The sequence below is a fragment of the Scyliorhinus torazame genome, chromosome 13 (assembly GCF_047496885.1).
Source record: "Scyliorhinus torazame isolate Kashiwa2021f chromosome 13, sScyTor2.1, whole genome shotgun sequence".
In the NCBI taxonomy this organism is placed as follows: Eukaryota; Metazoa; Chordata; class Chondrichthyes; order Carcharhiniformes; family Scyliorhinidae; genus Scyliorhinus; species Scyliorhinus torazame.
Genome location: NC_092719.1, coordinates 66,474,526 through 66,500,632, shown reverse-complemented (window position 1 = coordinate 66,500,632; position 26,107 = coordinate 66,474,526). Strand labels below are relative to the sequence as shown.

At 45.2% G+C, this 26,107-nt stretch overlaps 1 protein-coding gene across 3 annotated transcripts in view; it reads right to left on the bottom strand.

Annotated features, from left to right (window-relative positions):
• Window positions 1–9,421: 9,421 nt before the first annotated feature.
• LOC140388082 (troponin T, slow skeletal muscle-like) overlaps window positions 9,422–26,107 on the bottom strand; it is a 66,583-nt gene continuing 49,897 nt past the window's right edge. For all 3 annotated transcript variants that reach the window (XM_072471702.1, XM_072471703.1, XM_072471704.1), the window contains one exon: window positions 9,422–10,116. In XM_072471702.1, coding sequence (XP_072327803.1) covers window positions 10,065–10,116 — 52 coding nt within the window. In that variant the 3' untranslated portion in view covers window positions 9,422–10,064. The remainder of the gene's footprint in view (window positions 10,117–26,107) is intronic.

Genomic DNA, 26,107 nt, shown 5'->3' with positions numbered 1-26,107 from the left:
TTCAGTTCAAGAGCAGTTAGGGAGAGGGTAACAAGTGCTGGCCTTGCCAGATATGCCCATATCCTATGAAAATACAGTGGCACAGTGGTGAGCACTGCTGCCTCACAGTACCAGGGACCCGGGTTCGATTCCAGTCTTGGGTGACTGAGTGGAGTTTGCACGTTCTCCACGTGTCAACCTGGTTTACTCTAGGTGCTCCAATTTCCTCCCACAGTCCAAAGATCTGCAGGTTGGATGGATTGGGTATGCTAAATTGTCCCTTAGTGTCCAAAGATGTGCAGGTTTGATGGATTAGCAGTGCAAGTGGCAAAGAGTGCAGAGCGATTTGAATATCGCATTCCCGGAGGGTGGCACTCGATCCCACTGCCTCGGGTACAGTCTGCGTGGGTCTCACTCCCACAACCGTAGTTGGATCAGCCATACTCTAAATTTATATTTAAAAAAAAGAAAACCAGCTTATACCAATATGTCCCATGGTCTCCTCAAGGAGCTTGTTCAGGACAGAATGAGATGTTTAATCTCCATTCCAGATGAAGCTAAACAGTCTGGTGCATGTTAGTGGCCACGATGAGGCAAAAGAAAGTTTGTTTCCGTCTGTGTGTTTGTGTGAAATTTGAAGAGTCAACTAACTAGTGAAGTATCCAAGATATTAACAAGGAAAGACAGGGTAGATAAAGATAAACTATTTCCACTGGTTGGAGATTCTAAAACTAAGGGGCACGGTCCAAAAATTAGGGCTAGACCATTCAGGAGAGATGTTCGGAAGGACTTCTTCACTCAAAGGGCGGTAGAGTTTGGAACTCTCTCCCACAAACAGCAGTTGAAGCTAGATCAGTTGTTAATTTTAAATTTGAAATAGATATATTTTTGTTGAGTAAAAATATTAAAGGATTCGGGCCAAAGGCAGGTGTATGAGGTTAGGTCACAGATCAGCCATGATCTCATTGAATGGTGGTACAGGCTTGAGGAGCTGAATGATCTACTTCTGTTCCTATGTTCCTATGGTGCCAGCTTCTGTTGCACCTGGACTTGGTGTCCATGGCCACTTTGCACCACCTTATCCTCCTGGTCCTGTCAGGTGCTGCCTGGTTCCTTCAGCAGGGTAGTAGCAGCTCCCAACATGGCCACTATCTGCCTTTGCTGTGAGCCAGACAAACAGCTCCCACCTCCTGGAGGCGTTCGGCACCTCCAATTTGGCAGCTTGTCTCCTGCCCAGCCAGGCCATTTACATTTGAAAATAGTGCCAAAGGAGCGATTCCATTCAAGCAAATCGAATGTTGGCCTTTAGTTCAAAAGGAATAGAATATAAAAATAGGGAAGTCTTGCTAAAACTATACCAGGCACCAGTTGGATCACACCTGGGAAACTGAACAGTTTTGACCCATTTATTTAAGGAAAGATATACTCGCATTAGAGGCAGTCCAGAGAAGGTTCACTAGATTGATCCTGATTATGGAGGGATTCACTTATGAGGACAAGTTGAGTAGGTTGGGCTTGTACTCATTGGAGTTTAGAAGAATGCGAGTTAGCCTTATCAGGACAAATAGCATTCTCAGCTAACTTGACAGGGTAGCTGCTGAGAGGTTGCTTTCCCTTGTGGGAGAGTCAGAGGGCATAATCTGAGAGCAAGGGGTCTCCATTAAAGCAGAGAGGAGGAGGAATTTCTTGTCTCACAGGGTAATGAATCTGTGGAATTCTTTACCACAGAGGGCTGTAAAGCTGGGTCGTTCAGTATATTCAAGGCTGAGATAGACAGATTGTAAATCAAGGGTTATGGGGATGCGGCAGGAAAGTGTAGTTGACGATTTGCATATCAGATATTTCATGATCTCATTGAATGACGGAGCAGAATCGATGGGCCGAATGGCATACCTCTGCTCCTAAGTCTTATGGTCTTAAAGCACAGAGTTGGGACCTCGCATTCATCCGATATCAGATTCTCAACTCAGTTTTGAAAAATCTGGCCTCTACTGTCATAACCACAACCACAATCTCAGTACACCCTGCTCGCATCAGATGCAATTCTATTTTTTTCCTTATGAGATGACATTTTACTGATGTGTACTCTTGTTGCAGTAATGGGATTGAAAATTGTGATCTCTGGGGCAAGAGAACAGCACACCTCAATCATTGCCTGAATGATTTTCCATCCTTTGAAAATTTTTGTAGCCTAAAAAAGAACCTGAATTTCTGATATTTGAAACTGCAAGAAGATCAAATGCTTGAAAAATTACTCTTAAGTAGTCATTGATATGGCATCTTGGAGTCCGATTCCTTATTCTTGTGAGGTTTTGCTAAGGATGGAGAATCGCCCATGGATCCTTGCACCCAAAGGTGAAGTCAAGGTGAATCAATCCGGGCTGGATTTCAATTAATTATTCCATCCAATCGTTTCCTTTGATTTTCTGAATTTATTTACTTGTTGTACTATTTTAATAATGATTTTTTATCCTCCATTTATTTATTTTAGTGTCATTGATTTAACCTTTTTTGCTTTATTGTTGAAGATAAAATTTTAAAAGCAAGATGTTTCTGCTTTGTTTCTACGTCATTCTTTTGCTTTGAATAATAATTTTAATTAACGGCAGATACAAAAAAAACCTCTCCCAATGCAGAACCTTGCGCATCATGCGGACATATTTGGAATTTGAGCATGGTGAACATAAGACCATAAGACATAGGAGTAGAATTAGGCCACTCGGCCCATTGAGTCTGCTCCGCCATTCAATCATGGCTGATATTTTTCACATCCCCATTCTCCTGCCTTCTCCCCATAACCCCTGATCCCCTTATTAATCAAGAACCTACCTATCTCTATCTTAAAGACACTCAGTCATTTGGCCACCACAGTCCTCTGGCTGACAACATTTTAAAGGATCGTCCCTTCAGTCTAAGGTGGTACCCTCTGGTTCTGTTTTTTTCTACTCGTGGAAATATCCTCTCCACGCCCACTCTATCCAGGACTCTCAGTATCTTGTCAGTTTCGATAAGATTCCCCCCTCATCCTTCTAAATTCCAACGAGTGCAGACCCAGAGTCCTCAACTATTCCTCATACGACAAGCTCTTCACTCATGGGACCATTCTTGTGAACCTCCTCTGGACCCTTCCCAGGCCAGCACATCCTTCCTTGAGTATGGGGCCCAAAACTGCTCATAATACTCCAAATGGGGTCTGACCAGAGCCTTATTCAGCCTCAGAAATACATCCCTGCTCTTGTATTCTAACCCTCTCGACATGAATGCTGACATTGCATTTGCCTTCCTAACTGCCAACTGAACCTGCACGTTAACCTTAAGAGAATCTTAAACTAGAAATCCTAAGTCCCATTGTGCTTCTGATTTCCTAAGTCTTTTTCCATGGCTTTTCCCATTTCGGTCTTTTGAATATTGTGCTGTTGCCAATTGCCACCAGAGTCACCAATAATGTTGCCAATTAATAATGATGCTCTTTAGAGTCGCCAGGTATCAAATGATACCACTACAAGGCTTTATCGGATATCGATCAAAGGACCACACAACCAGTTAGTCAGTTCAAGTTCAAAGGTGGTTTATTTACACACAAGGATTACTTCGACATGCAACACAAAACATTACAAGTTAAACTACACCTAACAACTACAATAACGTATACTTAACTTCAGGGTAACCGGCTCCATGCAGATGGTCAAGGCCTTTGTCCAGATCTTGCGTGGCTGGGTGGAAGACGTGGCTCTGTTTCTGCTGGGCTCATCCGTCTGGTAGCGATCGTTGGTCTTGAACTTGTCTGTCTGGTCGTTATGCTGCACTTGGGTTGGCATAGGCCGGATCCAAGAGAGATCGAGCACATGGCTGTGTCTCTTCTTATCCCTCTGGGATTTCACGCTATTTGGGGCAGTCCTTAACTTGCACCCAATAATTCGGCAGGCTTCGATCACTGCCTTCGAATTTGGCCAATAAAGGGGCGGGTGCCTTGATGGCTGGGTGTGTCCTGAGCGGTCATTGACCTTGGCTGTTTGGGCTCCCTGAGTAAAGGGAGTGGCGCCGATTAGTCTGTATCTGTATCGGTTACCTGAGTACAGTTCTTTTGTTCTGGGGAAATGGGCCATTAGAATGCAAACGAATGGAGGTTTCGATCGCATCTAGCTATCTGGGTTGCAAATACACACACAAGGTCTGAGTCCTGCGTTGGCCATAATTCCCATGGTCCTTTGCAGGTGGCCATCTAAGATGGCTACAGTGCCCAAATCCCTGATATAGAACTTGTATGCACCTTGTTCTGTATGCGAGTGCTAAATCAGATAATCAACCCCACGAACTGCAGTCTCATCCTCACCTGCTTCATTTAATATTACTCTAAATCAATGTGCTGAGTAACTATAACTGGAAAAAAATAGCTTTCAATTCTCTTTGTTGAAGACTTTCTATATTAGGTTATTGTGCTCAATGATAATTAAAATGTCATATTAAAAAAAAGCATGTGACACAATCTTAAACTGTATGTTGCTAAACGCACGTATATCTCCATTTTTGTTCATAGAATCCCTACAGTGCAGAGCACCTATCCTAGGCCCACTCCCCTGCCCTATCCCGGTAACCCTGCGCATTGTTCATGGCCAACCCACCTAACCTGCACATCTTTCGACTCTAAGGCTCAATTTAGCATGACCAATCCACCCAACATGCACATCTTTCACTTGACCAGTTATCAGAAGTTCACGTGTTTCCAATATTTTCTGCAATTTGTTCCAATTTCTTTATGAAATATTATTTATTATTTATAACAGATTAAACAGACATCAATACAGACAGAATCTGCATATTTTTCCTTGTCAAAGTCATCTAACTGAATGGAAGGCCAGGATGTCAAACTCACATTCTATATTTAACTCAAGCTAAAATAATCCAGAGAGAATTTGTACGTAAATCAAATTTAAAATGTATTAATTTGTTCTATTTTTGTTGGTTTTATTGACTCATCTCAAATTTCCCAAATCTTTCAAAATGTTTGAATTTGTAAAGTAAATGGAGAGAATTCTGTATTCTATATTCAAGAAAAGTTAGAACATATTTAATGTTGCATTTAATTATAAGGCTTGCATAATTGGATCTCACATTACTGGCCTGAATCTTCCGATGTCTAACGGTACAAAATCTGGATTTCAGTCTGTGTTTGCACATCGGAGCGCTGCAGAGGTCCTAGTACATATGCATGCGCTGTAAATGCCCAGGAAGTTTAGCTTTCCAAGGCTGCTCAGGATACTATCCTTACACTGGAAATGTTCAACTATTTAACCTCTGGTGTAACTGAGTGATGAGTCAACTTTACTGATCACCACACCAGACTCTCCCAATCACCATCTGGACCCAACCCAGCCACCCCAGCGATCTAAGCTAACCAGGCCTCCAACTGACTACCCTGCCAAACCCACCTGAGCCCACATTTCCCACCCACCCAGCAACCTGACTGCCCAATCACTACCCACACACACATCCACTCATCAACCCACTCACTCATCAAAAGACTTGAGATCTTTCAAAACTTAGCTGAATATGGCAGCCACTGTAGTAAATGGGAGGAAGCCCTCGAGTGATCCAAACCTGCCTCGGAGAGGCTGTGCTGGCTCATTTCCACTGCAGCAAGGATTGGAGGTCTGGCTGAAAATGTACAATATAGTCTGGGAGCAGAAAACTTGTGGGCAGCGACAATGCGCCCGGAATTATGGCTGAGTGGAAGCTCTGGGCCATTATTTATTGTGATTGTGACTAATGTGAGAACCATAGGAGGAGTCAATCAATACTGAGCCAAGGCTGTGGCAATAGAAAATAAAGGTAACACAAGTGAATCAAATGATGAGTTGATATTTGTATCATTGCAACAGTTCAGGTGTGGTAGTGGAGCAGAGCTGTTCAGCTCCAGTGAAATAATTTAAAAAGGTGTGTCAAATTGCATCAGTTTGAAACACTCTCACCTCCAAGTTGCAGGTCAGACTGTGCTTTAAGACAGAAATGCAGTCTAGCTGGCAACATTTGCAAATACTTGTTGGTAAGGTTGTCCTTTGGATGATATATTGAGCAAAGTCCATGTTTACCTGTTCAGGTAAATATATAAAATGGCATTGCACATAGAACACAATGGAAGTTTTCACTGCTTGTCAACATTTCTGTCTCAGCCAATACCAATACCAATTAGCTGGTCAATCATCTCATCTGATGGGTGCGAAGTTTACTGCAAAGGTAACAGTGATTTAAAAAAAAATTCATTTATGGGATGTTGGCATCACTGGTTAGGCCTGTATTTATTGCCCATCCCCAGTTGCCTTTGAGGACATTGTGGTGAGCTGGATTCTTAAACTGCTGCAGTCCCTGAGGTGTAGGTACGTCCATGGTGCTGTTAGGGAGGGAGTCCAGGAATTTGGCAGTGAAGCAATGGCAATATATTTCCAAATCAGGATGGTGAGTGACTTGGAGAGGAACTTCCAAGTTGTAGTGTTCCCAGGTATCTGCTGCTCTTGCCCTTCTAGATGATAGTGGTTGTGGGTTTGGAAGTTACTGCCTAAGGAGCCTTGGTGAGTTCCTGCAGTGTATTTTGCAGATGGTACATACTGTTCATTGATGGTGGAGGGAATGAATGTTTATGGAAGGGGTACCAATAAAACAAGCTGCTTTGTCTGGAATGAGGTTGTGCTTCTTGAGTGTTGTTGGAGCTGCACTCAACTAGGCAAGTGGGGAGTACTCCATCACACCTCCTGATTTGTGCCTTGTAGGTGGTGGACAGATTTTGAGGAGTCAGAAGGGGATACCCACCGCAGGATTCCTAGCCTCTGACCTGCTCTTTTAGCCACAGTATTTATACAGCTAATCCAGTTCAGTTTGTGGTCAATGGTAACTCCCAGGATGTTGATAGTGAGTGGTTCAATGATGGAAATGCCATTGAATGTCAAGGGCCAATGGTTTGATTCTCTCTTATTGGAGATGGTTATTGCCTTCCACTTATGTGGCACAAATGTGACTTGCCACTTGTCAGCAAAAATCTGGATATTGTTCAGGTCTTGCTGCATTTGCACGTGGACTGCTTCAGTATCTGAGGAATTGTGAACGGTGAACTTTGTGCAGTCATCAGTGAACATCCCCACATCTAGCCTTTTGTTGGAAGGAACATAGAACAGTACAGCACAGAACAGGCCCTTCGGCCCTCGATGTTGTGCCGAGCTTTGTCCGAAACCACGGTCAAACTATCCCACTCCGTCATTCTGGTGTGCTCCACGTGCCTGTCCAATAACCGCTCGAAAGTTCCTAAAGTGTCCGACTCCACTATCACAGCAGGCAGTCCATTCCACATTCTAACTACTCTCTGAGTAAAGAACCTACCTCGGACATCCCTCCTATATCTCCCACCCCGAACCTTAGTTATGTCACCTTGTAACAGCTACATCCACCTGAGGAAATAGTCTCTGAATGTCCACTCTATCTATCCCCCTCATCATCTTATAAACCTCTATTAAATCATCTCTCATCCTCCTTCGCTCCAATGAGAAAAGCCCTAGGAAGGTCATTGGTAAAGCAGCTGAAGATAATTGGACCCAGGACATTACCCTGAGGAACTCCGACAGTGATGTCCCAACACCGAGATGCCTTACCTCCAACAGCCACAACCATCTTCCTTTATGATAGGTATGACTCCCAACTAGTAGAGAGTGTTCCCCTTGAATCCCATTGACTCCAGTTTAGCTAGGGCTCCTTGATGCCATTCTCAGTCAAATGCTGTCTTGATATCAAGGGCAGCCACTCTCATCTCACCTCTGGAGTTCAGCTCTTTTGTCTATGTTTGAACCAAGGCTATAATGAGGTCAGGAGCTGTGTGACCCTAGCAGAAACTGGGTTTGAATTCCATCATGGCAGGTGGGTAGAATTTGAATTCAATAAAAACAAATCTGAAATTAAAAGTCTAATGATTACCATGAAACCATTGTTGTCAACGTCCATCTGGTTCACCAATGTCCTTTAGGGAAGGAAATCTGCTATTCTTACTTGGTTTAGCCTACATGTGACTACAGGCCCAATACAATGCAGTTGTCTTGGAATTATATCATGCCACCAACTTCTCAAGGGCAATTAGGGATGGGCAATAAAAGCTGGTCTTGCCAATGAAGCCCACATTCCTTGAATTAATATTTTTAAAAATTTCTTATGCACCATTTTACATTTAACGCTGGAAAATCAATTACCTAAGCAAAAGGATGGTGAGGATTGTTTGGATCCAGGAGATAGGTGTCAACACCCTGCAATTAGACACCTTTTCCTACAACTTTCACAACTCTCCAGAACCTTACTGCGAGGCCTTTGATCTCTCCTCTTTCCCCATCCCGAGGCCTCCAACCTTATCCTGGGCATATCAAGCCCTTGTCCAAATTCCCATTGTGCAATTGTGGCCAATATGAGCAGAAGGGTATTTATAGTGAACTGACCTGTCTGTCTAAATCGATGATATGCACTGCAAGTATGCAGAGTTTCAATTTGCAAAATTCATCCCATTATGTGCTGAGTGTTTAAGTAGGCATCTCAATTCATACCCTGTGTGTATTTGGTCAGTTCTTGTCATGTTAGATCATAGACACTGTCACACCTACAGCAGAACCATGCACAAATAACACTGATAATAATCCTCAAATGATCAAATTTTGAAAAAAAAATCATGATTACTAGTTTTAAAGGTGAAACTATTTGGAAGTAAAACAAAAGTGCAAATGCTCGAGGGAGGCATTTGCCCATTGACAGATCTTGCTCGCTTCCAAACTATTGGTGGGAGATCCAAGGTATTTCAAGCACTCAGCCTATGATACCATGCCAATGGTGAGCTGCATGCCTCAAACGGGTGTCTACTGCAAATCTCCAACCAAACGCTGAAAGTTGACCTGGTCAGCACTAAAGTAGGTCAATGGAAGGGGGTGAGGGCTGGAGCCTGGGGCTTTATTGGCCCATATTACTCTTGTGGAACAGCAGAGCACCCCTAGCTCCACAAAAATAATTTCAAGTTTTACCAATCTTTCCCTTGACTTAAGGATTTGACGCAGTGGACCATCCATTGTGCACAATCTGCTTATTAGTCTCTCACAGCACTCATTTCTTTTAGACAAATGTCTCAGACAGGCATCTGAGCCACAAATACTAAGCCAGAGTTAAAATGGAACAGGAACAGGCTGGCAAAGTTGATGGTCTTGATTATAAAAAAGCCACTGTCCCATTTCCATGGAGAGGAGCGAGTTTTTAAAAAAAAAACTCTGGTTAATTCTTTCACACAGTTCAAATAGTGAGCACAGGTTGTGGGCAACATGTTGATCTTGCCTCATAGCCTTTATGTAGATCCATTTACCAGAAGACTTGCAGTCTTTTATATGGTAGAATACTTTTAAAACAAATTTCTCATTGAATAGATTCTGCGCCATTGTAAATTTTGTAAATAATGTTTTAATGTGCACATTTACAATTTTTTTCCCCCACTGATATCAATGGGCTGGATTCTCCGCTGTTGGAATTCTCCACTGCGCTGGCAGCCCGGTGATTTGCTAACGGCGTGGGGCTGCCCACACTGGGAAACCCCATTGGCCAGCTGGCAGGAGAATCCCACCCATTATTTTCAAACATGGTGACTTTGAAATACATATTCAGGGAATCCATTCATATTTCTGGGGATAAAATGGGCAATTTTCTCCGGTTCCCCAGCTGCATGTTTCTGGGTCACGCGCTGGTGGCAGGATTCTACCTTCCCGCCACTTGTCAATGGGATTTCCCATTATAACTTGCCCAGGCCACCAGGAAACCTGCTGGCAGTGGTCATGCTGCCAGCGGGAAAAGTGAATCCTGACAAATAGAGAATTCCAGCCAATATTTTAGACACCACAGAGACCGAGATAAGTAATAATGAATGCAGTCAGACTATTATTTATTTAATTCTCCATATTAAAAAGTGAACTTTAGTATTTTGTGATTATTTTAATATTTAACATTTCTTTCCCCCTCAGATTCCAGTCTAGAAGTGGGAGATAACAGAAGATGGTGCTTCCTTTGTTGATGCGCCCAATCCATCATTACTTCCAACGACCACTCACCTTACCCTTGCCACGAGCTCCTTTTGCACTGCTGTAAGTTTGCAAACAAAAATATTGTTCATTAATATATAATTTAAAATATTTTTTGAAACATTATCTATTACCTAGTTCCCAATCGGTAACTCTCACAAACATGAAAAAGTAAGCCATTTTATCTATTTGTATTGTATTAAATATGATATAAATTAAATGTGCGATTGAAGATTAATAGCCCTGTTTACAGTTTCCTGCTGAGCAAGAATTTAACAGGCCTGCAGTAATTTGATGGAAACAGTCTAAAGACCATAGGGCTACACTAGCAGAGCAGCAAAAACACCACCTTGTAGCTGAATAGTTCATTATTCGACTTGAAACAATCTAATAATCTTGAATTAATATCACAAGTAGGCTTACATTAACACTGCAATGAAGTTAGTGAAAATCCCCTATTCGCCACATTTCGGCACCTGTTTGGGTACACTGAGAGAGACTTCAGGATTCCAAATGACCTAACAGCACCTATTTCGGAACTTGTGGGAGGAAATCGGAGCACCAGAGGGAACCCGCGCAGACATGGGGAGAACGTGCAGATGACTCCGCACACAGTGACCCAAACCGGGAATTGAAATTGGGACCCTGGGGCTATCAAGCAACAGTACGAGGGGGTGGGGGTTGGTTAACGATTGTTTTAAAGGCAAAAAACAAACAACTTGCAACCTTAAAAGGTGATCGGAGATTAAGGATACATGAAGAGGTCATGCTTATACTACTTTTTACATCTACATTATACTACATCTAACAGGTAAGAACTTGTCATATTGTAGATTGTGTGTTGCTTGTGGGACCATAAACAATACCAGCCCCTTGAGGCTGCTGTTTATTAGACATCGTTATTAGCAACAAGAGTTTTTCACTAGGTATATAGTAAATAAAGATAGCTGTTGGAACACAGCAAGTCCTCATGAGGACTTCTGTCACATTGGAATGTTTTATAGGCTGTTAACCTTTTATAGGATACAAACATTATTGCAGCTGAAAGTAAGAATTTCAATTATAAAACAGTGGAAAATAGAAGCTGAAAGATAGGATCTAGCAGTTGTTGGGTGGTAGAGAGCTGCACAATGTAAATGTCAATGACTGAGTCACCTGTTCATGTCCTGATCACCAATGAATAGTCAATGCTCCAGCTTCCCCTTTCCTAATTGGCCAGGATTTTCTGCTCCCGTTCGTGTCAGGCAACAGGAGAGGAATATATTGAGAGAAGTTGTGAGATCAATGTAAATGCATGATGTGATTGCCCCCTCCATCCCATCAGTGATGGGCCGCATTCAATGTCGGGAACATAATTTGGATAGATTACCTTATTATCAGGCCCCTATCTCAGAATCATTCCCCCGGTGTCATAAAATCCATGTATGGCGGCGTGATGACAGAACGGTGCGAATCACGACTGGTTTTCCAAAGTGTGTACCTGGTGAACAGACCTCCCGGGGAACACAAGTGAGTGCAGAGCTCTGGGAGCGAAGAGGATCATGCTGGTAAAAGGGGTGCCAGGATGAACTGCGGCTTTGCTTCCTCCGCGCTGGGACAGCCTTTAAAAATGGCACCCCAATCCTCAGCTTTCTAAGTTGCTGGAGGGGCAGACTAATCAGAGGCTGCCCCGCCAGCAATATGTCATGGCATCTGATTATTGAATGAATTTTTTCTCTCAAAATCCTGGACTATAGGCGGAGAAAGCCACCACTGCTGTCAGGATGGCTTCACCGTCCCATCAACCACTGCCACTTGCTGAGAAAATCCCAGTCCCTGAATTTTATGATCAGTAAAGATGCCATAAAGTTAAAAGAAATAAACTTGCATCAATTGTTAACCTACAATGACATTAGGACATCCCAACAACCAATGAAATACTTTTTGAAGTGCATTCGCTTTCACAATGTGAAATTGTAAACTTGGCAGCCAATTTGCCCACAGAAATAACTGGGTACATGGAGTGTTCTTGTTCAAATTGTGTCTTGGGTTTTTTTTCCATCACACTAAAAGGGCAGACGAGTTCTCAGTTTAAAGTCTTAGGCTGTACTTTGTGCATAGTTGTGAGTGCCAACGAGATTATATGCTCAAATTTCTGGCTTCAACCCATAACCTTCTGACTCCGAGACAAGAATGCCTACAGCAAATGATGGCATCTAGCAAGGTTTCATTTCAATTATTTCTGCTCCACTTTTGAAAATTCTTCAACCTATCTTCTCAACAGCACAATATAAAAACACTCCCACCATAATAAAATAAGAGACATCCACAAGCGAGGAGGAAGAAAGAACACCAGACATCAGGCTGCCATTTAACGCAGAGACACAAAATTCTCTTAAAACACAATTATAGCTCTGATCAATGGTGTTTAAGTGTATTGGCTTGCCCGAAACGTTTCCTGCATTAATTGCTGACTGCCAAACAAAGTTTGTTAATGGAATGTTTAATTAGATAAATATTTGAAACATATACGAGATGGAACAGGGAAAGTGAGTAACGTTGAGCATTAAATTCGTTCTTCTAGTGGTTTTATACAGGCCTACTTGCAGATTTGTAGTGTGGGAGGTGCTGATGGGTCGCTTCCCACATGCCCCATATCAAACCGTAATGCCTGTTGCTGAATGTGCATGATCATGTAATCAATGGGTTGATTTGATCAACACAATTAGTCAACAAATGTGCAAGGAATGCCTCCCTTATGCACTCCAGAAACAAGTGCAAGAAGAAAAATGGGTCCTGCTCTGGGGCTGATTGAAAAGGCCAACCAATTTAGGTACTTTTGACTGATGCAGAGATTAAATTGATGGAAGGACTATGTTGAGTTGCTGGAGGAATCTGGGCTTTTTTCTGATCAAAGAAAGCAGAAATTGATGTTACCTTGTGGCTGCAATGCCACTTACACTGCAGCATGAAGACAGGCAAAGGAGAGTGGACAAGGAGGGCTCTTCTCATAACATCCAAACCAGAGGTAGTCTTATAGATACACAACTCAAATTTTAATGAGCAAGGAATGCTGCCTCTGGAGGTTTTATTTCACTCTGGTGCCACCCACTCACTTTGGAGGCTTAGTTGGGAGGGCTTCCTGATCTCTGCCAGAAACGTGACCTCCTTTGTGGCTAGTACCTCGTCCATGGTAGCATCACTAAAGTGGAGAGTGCTGTAATATGCCTTTATGGGATAGCAGGATGACAATACCAGAAGGAAAATGTGTTTCTTATGTGATCAAGTCTTAGTTTCATTGTTGCTCTGTGCAAAGCAGACACACAGCTCTGATGTGGTAGTAGCTAGACGAAGTACAGATATAATGTGGTGAACAGCCTTAGGTCATGCAGCATGGCAAGAGACAACCAGTGTGTGAGTGTTGAAAACGCAGCATGGTGATTGTGAAGAAAAGCTTTGGAGATATCATACTCCAATAAAGCAAACAGGTCTCTCGGTGAGATTGCAGTACATATTTCTGTCCATTTTGAGAATGTGACAGCACATTAAAAAGGACTAGCGCTAGGTTAGCTCAGGCAGGAAAGGAAAGTGACCAGGGCATGAGCCAACTCGATAGTAGGGGGCAGTCAAGCAAAACAATACGTCATAAAAATCGGCCCAGAGAAGGTCGCGATTATGTCACGTGGCTTCATGAGTTGCTGACAAATAAATGGAATAAAAAACAAAAATCTCATTATTTCATGGTATTTCGGCCACAACTCATCTTTCATGGACAAAGCAGCTACTGTGACACTCAATGCAGGTACTACGAAAAAAGGAAAGTCAAAAGGAGATTGTTAAAATGTCCATAAAACTCCTCAGTTTGAATCAAGATGCAGCTGACCTACTCTCTTGAATTCAAAATGTTTAAACAGTGTGTCATGGTTCAGGTGTGTCTGAACCAGACAAACAAAACAAGCCCAAAAATCATAGAATTGAAGAGCTACTCAAGGATTGATACAAATGTGAAGCAATCCTCAAAGGTCAACAGCACGTAGAAGTCCAACATACAACCCTAATTGTTGATGCATCACTAGAACACCCAACCCTAGCTAGGCACGTGGAAAATTAGGCCTTCTGAATGTACCGGGGAAGTGTTCAGTTTTTCATCAATTTTGCCAGGCTTGTGGCAGAAAGGGTCATTGGCAGTGGAGGTGCACAGAGTAAAGGCGTATGTAGCTACAAAGAGCCATGCACTGATCCAAACAGATCGCACACAATGGGTAACTTCAAGCAAAAAAATGGCCAACTGGTGTCCCATCAGAAACATACACATGAGAGATGCACTATCAATTATCACGAGACGAGAATGGTGGAACAGTCGAGGCTTTATTGAGCAAGATGTTGTGCCTCCTGCAGCTGGAACCAGAATGGCTGCAGCATCGGAGAGCGCACACTTTTATACGCTGCCTGCTGGGTGGAGCCAGCAGGCAGGGCTTTATCGTTGTACCCTTATTATATGTATTACGGCACTGCCCGTATATTATGCCACTAGTGGTGACTACCACATTCAAAAGAGTCCAGCGGTGGTGGAAAACATTCTAAATTAAGTCTGTCGGGGGCCTTGACCCTCCTCTGTGATCGCCTCAGTCCTGGTGGTGATGTGGGCGCTGACTGGGTCACCTGCGACTCCGGGAGCGCGTTGTCCTCGTCTTCGTCACCCGAGTGGATCCAGTGGGAGGACGGATCCTGCTGGGGTGGGGGCTGCGGTGAGGTTCGCTGGAGGGAGGGCGAGGCAGGGGTGAATGAGGCAACCGGGGAGGGGCGGTGTCAGGTCGGTGGTCGTGGGTGGGGATCCAGCGGGTGCCAGGTCCCGGAGGGAGACTGTGCCTTGGCACCCGTCGGGGTGTGCCACGTAGGCGTACTGCGGGTTTGCATGCAAGAGGTGGACCTTTTCGACCAAGGGGTCCGACTTATGGGCCCGCACATGCTTCCAGAGGAGGATGGGTCCAGGAACTGTCAGCCATGTTGGGAGCGAGACCCCGGAGGTGGACTTCCTGGGGAAGGCAAACACACGTTCGTGAGGGGTCTCGTTAGTCGCGGTGCAGACTATTGGCTGGAGTGGAGCGCGTCGGGGTGGGGGGGGGGGGGGGGGGGAGAAAGAGAGAGACTGGGAGATTTGTAGACCGCAGGGCCAGCAGGACGGCCTTCCAGACCGTCCCGTTCTCTCTCTCCACCTGCCCGTTTCCCCGGGGGTCGTAGCTGGTCGTCCTGCTCGAGGAGATGCTCTTGCTGAGCAGGAACTGATGCAGCTCATCGCTCATGAATAGAGTGAAGATGCTTTTATTACCGTGGCAGAAGTTATATCGGGGCATGGGATGGCGAAAGGGAACCGGGAGTACTCAATCACGTTCAGAAAGTACGTGTTGCGGTCGGTGGAGGGGCCCTTTGAAGTCCATGCTGAGGGGCAGGAGGCCTTCACCAGGTGCACTCTATCTGGCCGGTAGAAGTGCGGCTTGCACTCCGCGCAGACTTGGCAGTCTCTGGTGACAGTCCTGACCTCCTCACTGGAGTAGGGCAGGTTGCGGGCCTTGATAAAATGGAAAAATTGGGTGACCCCCGGGTGGCAGAGGCCGTAGTGGAGAGCCTGGAGTCGGTCCATTTGTGCGCTGGCACATGTACCGCAGGATAGGGCATCAGGGGGTTCATTGAGCTTACCCGGGCGATACAAGATATCAATTATAGGTGAAGCTCGATCCTCCACCTCAAGATCTTGTCATTTTTGATCTTGCCCCGCTGTGTATTATTGAACATAAAGGCAACCGACTGTTGGTCAGTGAGGAGAGTGAATCTCTAATGGCCAGGCAATGCATCCAATGTCACACAGCTTCCACAATGGCTTGGGCCTCCTTTTCGATGAGGAGTGCCGAATTTCTGAGGCACGGAGGGTGCGGGAAAAGAAGGCCATGGGCCTGCCTGCCTTGTTGAGGGTGGCGGCCAGAGCTACGTCTGATGCATCGCTCGCTACCTGAAAGGAGGAGGCGTCGTCGACCGTGTGCATTGTGGCCTTGGCGATGTCTGCCTTGATGCAGTTGAAGGCCTGGCGGGCCTCAGCCGCCAGGGGGAAAACTGTGGACTGAATGAGTGGGCGGGCCTTGTCTGCATAATTAGGGACCCACAGGGCGTAGTTGGAGAAAAGCCCCAGGCCCTCGTTACAGGGCCTTGGGGCTGTGGAGGAGAGGGAGTTCCATGAGGGGGCGCATGCGGTCGGGGTCAGGCTCTAGGACTCCATTTTCCACGACATAGCCAAGGATGGCTAAGTGGTTGGTGCGGAACACGCATTTCTCCTTATTGTACGTGAGATTAAAGAGTTTGGCGGTCTGGAGGTCCTGCTGATTGTAGCCGCAGATTGTGACATTATCTAGGTACGGGAAGGTGGCCCACACTCCCTACCAGTCAACCATTCGGTCCATCTCTCACTGGAAGACCAAGACCCCATTAGTGACACCGAAGGGAACCCTAAGGAAATGATAGAGGCGGCCATCTGCTTCGAACGCAGTGTACTGGCGGTCCTCCGGACTGATGGGGAGCTGGGGGACTTCAGGTCCATTGTGGAAAAGACTCGATACTGCGCAATCTGATTGACCATGTCAGATATGTGCGGGAGGGGGTACGCGTCGAGCTGCGTGTACCGATTGATGGTCTGACTGTAGTCAATGACCATCCGGTGCTTCTCACCAGTCTTTACTACTACCACTTGAGCTCTCCAGAGGCTGTTGCTGGCCTCAATGACCCCTTCCCGCAGGAGCCGTTGGACCTCCGACCTGATTAAGGTCCTGTCCTGGGCACTGTACTGTCTGCTCCAAGTGGCGACGGGTTTGCAATCCGGGGTGAGGTTCGCAAACGGGGAAGGTGGATCGACCTTAAGAGTCGTGAGGCTGCAGACGGCGAGGGGAGGGTAGGGGTCCACTGAATTTAGGCTTTGGAGATGGCACTGAAAGTCCAGGCCGAGTAACAGGGCAGCACAGAGGTGGGGAGGACGTAGAGTCAGAAGTTGCTGAACTCTATGCCTTGGACGGTGAGGGTCGCGATGCAGTACCCCTGGATTTCCACGGAATGGGATCTGGAGGCCAGGGAGATTTTCTGGGTGATGGGGTGTACCGGGAGTGAGCAGCACCTTACCATAGTGGGGTGGATGAAGCTCTCGGTGCTCCCGGAGTCAAAGTAGCAGGTTGTCTCGTGCCCATCGATCTTCACCGTCGTCACCGCGGTCGCGAGGCCCGACTGGGCCTGGCAAACAGAAACAAAGTGTCCCTTCTTCCCACATCCGTTGTAGGTCGCGCTCCGCACCGGGCAGCGCTGCCTGGGGTGTTTGTTTTGCCCGCAAAAATAACACTTGGGGGCCCCCCAGAGTTGGCTGGCTGCCGCGCGGCGCAGGCTTGTGGTGAGCTGGAGTCGGCAGCTGGTAGGGCCCACGATGCCCAAGAGGGTACCACGCGGTCGGGGGCATAGGACTGAATGTTACAGGAGGCCACTTCGAACGAATTAGCGAGCTGCCTAGTTCCCGCAAGATCAAGCGTACCCCCTTCCAGTAGCCGCTGGCGGACGTACGCAGACTTCATGCCCGTGACACAAGCGTCTCGAATTAAAGGTTCGGCGTGCGGACTGCCGAAGCTGCCTGGCAGTCACAGTTCCTACCTAGGATGTGCAGGGCATGCCAGAAATCCCCCAGAGACTCCCCGGGGAATTGCTGTCTCATGGCCAGAAGGTGCCTGGCGTATACGTGGTTCACTGGTCGAACATAATGTCCCTTCAGGAGCTCCTTCGCTTCGGAGTAGGTGGGCGCATGCCGGATGAGGGGAAAAATGTCAGGGGTCACCCGTGAGTAGAGGACATGGGGCTTCTGCGAGTCCGAGGGTTCCTCAGCGGCGGTTCGGAGGTAGCTTTCGAAGCAGGCTAGCCAGTGGTTAAAGGCAGACGTAGCGTTGGCTGCTCGAGGGCGCAGCTGCAGGCCATCAGGCTTGATGCGGAGATCCAGCGTTTAAAAAAAATCTTGCTCAATAAATTGATGCACTATCAATTACCACAAAGGCAAGAATAGTGGAACAATCGAGGCTTTATTGAGCAAGATGTTGTGCCTCCTGCAGCTGGAACCAGAATGGCTGCAGCACCGGAGAGCACACACTTTTATACACCGCCTGCTGGGTGGAGCCAGCAGGCAGGGCTTTACCGTTGTACCCTTAATATACAGGCAGTGCCGTAATATATATAATATGCCACTAGTGGAGAGTACCACAATGAGCTGATGGACAAAGCAGAAAAGGACAGTGATGTCAACAAGAAGACCGGAGAATGCACATGTCATAGGGCGGTGCCACACCATCCAAAGTGGTTGCCAAAATTTGAATTATACACCAAAAAGTTGGCAACTCTGTTAAATTGCCTAGATTGACACTGCGGTAAGTGCCAATAAACTACCTCTGCAAATTTTTAAAAGACATGAATTCACAGATGCGTAAGACCATAGAGAAACCAACTACTGTGAAACTTTCAGTGCACATCCATACTCCTGATGTGCAAGTACAATCAATCTTCCAAGATGTCGCATCGATGTTCTACATTGTGAAAACGAATGCTCAGTGATTGAAGGTCTACAAGCATGTTGCGACCTCACACTAGTAACAATCCATGCATTCAGTAGATGTCATAAGGCAGATCAACCGCAGAAATTCCCTCCATCTCATCACCTCACACCAAAATATCCTGAACGTTGCAACAAATTTGTCAGTTTCAAGGAAACTACATTACAGCAGTAGAATGCATGTCTGTCAACTGATCCACCATGTTAAGTACAAGATCCATATATTGAAGATGAAACTAGACAAAATGGAGAAAGGGCATCATTAGAAGAGTACAAGAGCAGGCAGATAGCAGCAGCTCAATCGTGTCAGAAAGATGGATGGATCATTAAGAGCATGGCATGATCCATGACTTTTAAATACAGCTTTGAAACACTGTCCTTATAAAAGGACAGGGGGTAGCACGGTAGCATAGTGAATAGCACAATTGCTTCACAGCTCCAGGGTCCCAAGTTCGATTCCCGGCTTGGGTCACTGTGCGGAGTCCGCACATTCTCCCAGTGTCTGCGTGGGTTTCCTCCGGGTGCTTCGGTTTCCTCCCACAGACCAAAGATGTGCAGGTTAGGTGGATTGGCCATGCTAAATTGTCCTCAGTGAAGTGTTGGGCACTCTGCTACGCAGACGAACCAACATGATTGCGAATGGTACAACGCAGTTTTATTTCAAACATCTATTTACACTGGTAAACTGTTTACTGAGGTTTGATCATGACCCTTGATTCTGTCAACCTATTCCTAATTATATCTTGTAGTGGCACTCAGCGCATGGTGGATGTCTGAAGTGTCGTGTTCCCTGTTTTGTACTGTGTATGCTCTTGCCTGTGATTGGCTGTAGTGTTGTGTGTGTTGATTGGTCCGTTGATCTGTCCATCAGTATGTATGTATGTATGTATGTATGTGCTATGATGTTTACCTGAATATCATGACACTTAGTGTCCAAAATTGCCCTTAGTGTTCGGTGGGATTACTGGGTTATGGGGATGGGGTGGAGGTGTGGGCTTCGGCAGGGTGCTCTTTTCAAGAGCCGGTGCAGACTCGATGGGCCGAATGGCCTCCTTCTGCACTGTAAATTCTATGAAATCTATGAAAATACCCTCAATAGAAAAAGTTAAATCTGAGATTCACAGGTGCATATTTCTTCTTGAAGCTCGATGCCAAGTCTGGTTACTGGTCAATACATGTCATGGAGAAGTCCCAAGAGTCATTATATTCCGTATCCCATTTGGACGATATGGTTTTCAACTGCTTTCTTTCATACTATTACCCAGGATCTCTTTCAAGCCCACATGGACCACATTAAATGCATTGCACCAGCATGCATCTGTATCACAGATGATATAGCTGTTGCGAGAAGAACAATGCAAGAATATGACCATAATCTGCACTTATTGATGCAAGCGACAATGAAGGATTGGTGTTAAACAGTCTGAAATGCGACATCAACGTGCAATTTCTTCTGTTCTATTTATTCCAATGTTGGCATATGGCCCGATCCAAGTTAAAAAAATGGGATTTTAAAGTCCATGCCAATTCTTTGAAGGTGTCTAGGTCTCTTTTCTTGTCTCATATATTCCCAATTTCACTCAAAAATCCTCATTGCTCAGGAAATTATTGAGAAATGATATGCCTTTCCAGTGGCACAAAGACCATCAATACTTCTTCAAAGCACTGAAACACTCAGTCATTGCAATCATATGATCCTAGGGAGAAAAACACCCTGAAGATATATGCCTCTCAGACAAATCTGGTAGTGTGCATACCACAAAAAGGCAAGCCCAATGCATTTGCTTCAAAACCTCTGTCTGTAACACAATAAGCAGGAAACATTAGATTTTATATTTCGAATTATGCATCTTCATACCCTATCTATTTGGAAAATAGAGGTATTACGGTACCTTGTAATGCTGGAACAGCATTGGTAGATATTGTGCGTTTCCTATTGGTCAAGCTGTATGGTAGCTCCGCCCTGCAAGGCGGGGTATAAGAGCCCGTGCCGCCCCAGCAGCCTTCTTTCTGTACCTGAGCTGCTGGGGGAAACATCTAGCTTATTAAAGCCTTCAGTTGGACTACAACCTCACTTTAGTGGTCATTGATCGTGCACCAATTTAATAAGCTAGATTTAAAAGGATGGAGCTGCGAATCAAGCCGGCGTGTCTGCAACTCAGCCCCCATGCGGCGAACTCAGCGGCAACCTTCAAGCACTGGCTGGCATGTTTTAAAGGATATCTCGGAACGGCCGAAAACACACCCACAGGAGAATTGCAAGTCCTGCACTCAAGGATGAACCCGGAAATTTACACCATCATCGAGGATGCGGACAACTTTGATGCAGCAATGGTGCTGCTAAAAGGAGATTATATTCGCCCGGTGAATGCGGACAGCCACCACAAACCTCATCACAGTCCCCGTGCGGCCATCGGGCGCCGCCATCTTCCTCCTCCAGGGCCGCGTGCGGCCCCCGGGCGCCACCATCTTGTCCCGCGGACGCCACGTTCGATGGATGGGCGCCGCCATTTTGTGCGTCCCCAGCCATGTGTGACCAATGGGAGCCACCATCTTGGATGGACTCCCAGGACCCCAGCTCGGCTGATCGCACACGGCCCAAAGAGAACACTCAACTGCTTTGATTAGCCTCGGTGACCCTGGATCAGTCCCGGCCTCGAACACTCAACTGCTACAACAGTCCTAATCTAACGTCCTAGTAGACCAAAAGATCCGCACAATGAGTTCTCCAATTCTCAAATGTAGACAGACCAAGCAAGATCTACACATTGCAATATTACATCGGAGAGCGACATCTTTAAGTGCAACTATTCCATTACCGGCTGAACTAGTGTTTTATTACCCATTCCACTCCCTCAGAAACTAGAGAGAAATTCCCTTAAAGCTACAAGAGAAGATCACCAATGTGCACAATAAAAATACAAGTACAGAGTAGCTGGGTTTACAGTTGGGACAACAAGTTCACATCCAAGATCCCACATAAGGCAAACAGTTGAGGTGACTAGGGTTTGTTCAGAACCAATGGTCCTATGAAGTCCTTACACAGAATGGTGTAATAGTGAGACATAACCATGAACAAATCAGATCCATTCCAGCATATCATCACCGTATTGTCCTGGTACATCCAGGACAAGATCTCAAATGCAACCAGGAACAACATTCAAGAACGACAATGCCACAGATCACTGAACTATTAAAGAAACCTCCAGACAAGGCTATCAGTACAAGATTTGGATATACTAGCAGATTACTTTTACATTTTAGATTCTCACAGATTCATCAATTCTATGCAATTATGTAATGGTAATGAAACATGAATACGTATTTTAAATAATTATACTTTTTTGAAAAGGGAAGAGATTGTCTTTAAAAAAGGCGAGATGTTGTAATATGCCTTTATGGGTTAGCAGCACGGCATCAGCAGAATCATAGAATTTACAGTGCAGAAGGAGGCCATTCTGCCCATCGAGTCTGTACTGGCTCTTGGAAAGAGCACCCTACCCAATGCCACACCTCCCCCCTATTCCCATAACCCAGTAACCCCACCCAACACTAAGGACAATTTTGGACACTAAGGGCAATTTAGCATGGCCAATCTGCCTAACCTGCACATCTTTGGACTGTAGGAGGAAACCGGAGCACCTGGGGGAAACCCACGCACACACGGGGAGAACATGCAGACTCCGCACAGTGACCCAAGCCGGGAATCGAACCAGGGACCCTGGAGCGGTGAAGCAATTGTGCTAACCACTATGCTACATGTGATACAGTTTGACTTTGGCTTTGAGCAGAACACACGCACAGCTCCGATGTGTTCAAGCTTTAGACCGGTGCACATCTGTCCTCATGGCCATAGTTTATTAAAAGAATCCACAACATATTTACCCTATTTCAGATGAGGGATTGGTGCCTGGTTTCTAACATGACGGGGAGCCCTTTCCTTCCCCTGGTGTGTCAGAGCTTGGCCGTCAAGGGCAAATATAGATTATCCAGCAGCTTGCAGTGCTTTGCTGCAACTTTCCTTGCATAAGGAGTATTCCTTTTAAAAGGGAAGGCTACCCAGAACAATGTTACTGAATCCCCTGTAGTGTCCCGAGGGAGTCAGCAGAGAAAGAGTCTGGAGCTGCACTGGAGCTATTCCTGGCCATGCCACTACAAGGGGAATGTGGTGGGTAGATGAATTCTGAGTCTTTCCCACCTGATTGAGCAGATGTGGGCACCTCGTGAATTGTGAGCCACATGCCCAAACCTTGGGGTCAATGGATTTCATACCTATTGTGTTTTCTGGACTGAGAGTTATTACAATAGTATTAATAAAATAATATTCATGTGAAATCCAAGAAATATAGTCTGTTAGTCTAAAAGTTAGCATTGCCCAAGCAAACATCTACACAGGATCCACAGGAACCCCAAAAAACTTCTGTTATCCTGTGAACTTCTTCCAAACATAACTCAATGTCTTTGGAATCACAGTTCAAATGATATTCATCTCTGGATGCTTATCCGTGATAATGTTAAGGCAACTCTGAACTTGAACAACCTGCAGAAATACCTCTGCCTACATGGAAACCACAGGGTCAGGTTTAAGCACGAAAAAGATTAACACAGAGGACCAGTTGTAGGGTACTCGGTGCACACTAAAGTAAGTAAAGTCGCCATAGCCCCAGATGACCATTAAGCTGCTTTCCCCTTTGAAGGAGAGAGCGGACTGGTGGTGATTTAACCAGAGGATCACCACACCTCAGGCGAGGGGCAAGGTTGAGAAGACCTTCATGAATGACCTCAGCTGGGTATTGGACCCGTGTGCTGCTGGCCACGCTCTGCATCATAAATCAGCTGTCCAGTCAACTGAGCTAAACCGGCCCCCATGCATCTGTTTATTCAGGCTGTGAATTGTTGAATATTTTTTAAATGTCATTTAAAAAAATTCTTACTTTTCCTTTGCCTCTATTTTCCTTTTCTTATAATCAATCACTCATTCATTTCCTCCTTTTATTTCTCTTTCCTTTCCCAATTTGACTTTGAATTCACCAACTCTAATTTGCCTTGCTTCTTAGTCCTTCCTCTGTATATTTCTTAATGGTTTAAGGCAATCCACTATTGGTCCTGTTGTTCAGTAAGGATGGCCTGTTTCCCCCTTGCTGACGTTTTATCAGCTGCCACCTTACAGCAACACAAATGTAAAAATCTAAACATGCACAAACAAGTCTAACTGGGCACACTCCAGCAATAACTTTCCCAATTAATGGGTACACTCATATTATAATAATGGGATCTTTATTAGTTTCTTGAGAATACAACAATAGTGTCCTACATGCCTAGTGGTTTTGATTTAGTTTTTATTAAAAAAAGGTTGGAAAATTCAAACTTGTACTAACGTGTTAAGCTCTTCAAGAACACATGGTTAACTGGAAGCCAGCAGAATTTGCGCTTTGCTATTGCTTCCATTTAGAAAATGTTACATACCAATGAATATGCAGGTTAATACTGATCAAGATTTTTGATTTTCAACAAATATTATTTAACTTTAAACATATATTTCTCTGGGAACAGAGAAGAAAATGCATATAATAAAATAACAAAAGGATTCTTCATCGCTGGGTCAAAATCCTAAGCTCCCTTCCTAACAACACTGTGGGTGTACCTACACCATGTGGACTGCAGTGGTTCACCACCACATTCTCAAGGGCAATAGGAATAGACAATAAATGCTGGTTCCTGGTTACCTTACCCGCTCCTCTCTTCATTCGCAGTGTTACATTTCCTAACTTTCCAAACTTTGGGACTGTTCCAGAATGTAGGAAATTTTAGGCGGGGGAAAAAAAAATTAGAAACAGCACCTCCACTATTTTAGAAGCTATATTGTTAAGAGTCAGAGGATGATTTCAAGAAGTATGAAAATAGCAGCAATGCAGGTGGAATTGTTTTCTCTTTGGAGAACACGGATCTACAGCTGACACATCAGATTAATAGGATTATCAGAATTAACGGAGGTACTTTTTGAAAGCACACCATTTGCAAAATATAACACTCTAGTCCGAACTCTGTAGGAGTTCTTGATTATACCTCTGCTGATGTGGTCAGCTACATGGTCACCCATACCAATTGACTGGGATCTCACTTTTTCATAGTCATATTTTTACTCATCAGCATTGTTGAGCTGTTGGTTTATGTATTTTACACTGCTGTATTCACAATTACATGGATTTGTGCCATAATGGTGATGAGAAAATGATAATCACAAGGCAACCTATCTTAAAAGTTACATTTTCTACATGCGCCAAGTGTTAGGAAATAAGCGATAGTTTTAAGTACGATATATTTTTATTTGAGTGCTTGAGGAATAAGCTTAACGCCAAACTGCAGAAATATAAATGAAGAACTTTAGGTTTTAGTTTCACTTTAAAAAAGTTGTCTGCAAGTCTAAATTTGTTTACATGCCTGCATATTTAATGTGGCTTTCTGACATTTAAAGTAGGAAAACTATACTGTTGCCTAGCAACAAGAGAAATGCTGTATTCAGTTCATTTGGAAGCAGCATTCCACAGTAACTGCTGGAACAGACAGGAACATGCAAGAGGATAGAAAACACATCCCATACTAAAGAACAGAAACTTCCAAAACCAGGGAACAACAGGAAAAAGTCCCAACATGCCACTTAAGACAAAGAACAAGGGCAGAGATTGCAGACAGATCCTGTTCAGTGAAGATCAGAGTGAGGAGTAGAAGAAAAAAGGGTTCCAAGGTAAAAGGCTCGATCTAACCAAATTGCAACAAAATCCCATGACGAGCGTGTTTAGCTGGGTATTTCTGACACTTACCATGCTATCGGGACGTGGTTGCAATCCGGGGCCTTAGCGGGGAATGGCCCGCCGAAGCCACACTTCGTCCCGTTTCCCGCTGTAAGGAGCTCTGCTCGCCAGAAGACCTCAGCGCAGGAAGAGATCAGGATGCCATTTTTAAATGGCGTCCTGATCTCTGGGCCACCCCGATGTGACCACCTGTAAGGGGACCCTCGGGCCCTCCCGCACCCCACATGGGCAGGACACCCCCCACTCCCAATCCCCCGTGTGGGGAAAATGCCAGTATAGCACCTTGCCCCTGCCAGCTGGTAGTGCCAACTGAGCACCTTGGCATAGCCAGTGCCCAAAGGTGCCACCCTGCCAAGAGGGCAACCGCCTGGGGCCTCCGATCCCCTGGGAGACCCCCACCATATACCGTTCCATCTGGTCCCCATTTGTGGGGACCAGCACGGAACAGCGCTCACCTGAGGTCTCAGAGGCGAAGGGGTTATGGGGAGAAGGCAGGAAAATGGAGATGAGAAAAATATCAGCCATGATTGAATGGTAGAGCAGACTCGATGGGCTGAGTGGCCTATTTTTGCTCCTATGTCTTATGCTCTTATGGGTTAGATCCCAGGGCCTCGATAGATCAGGCGAGCTGTATTTCAGAG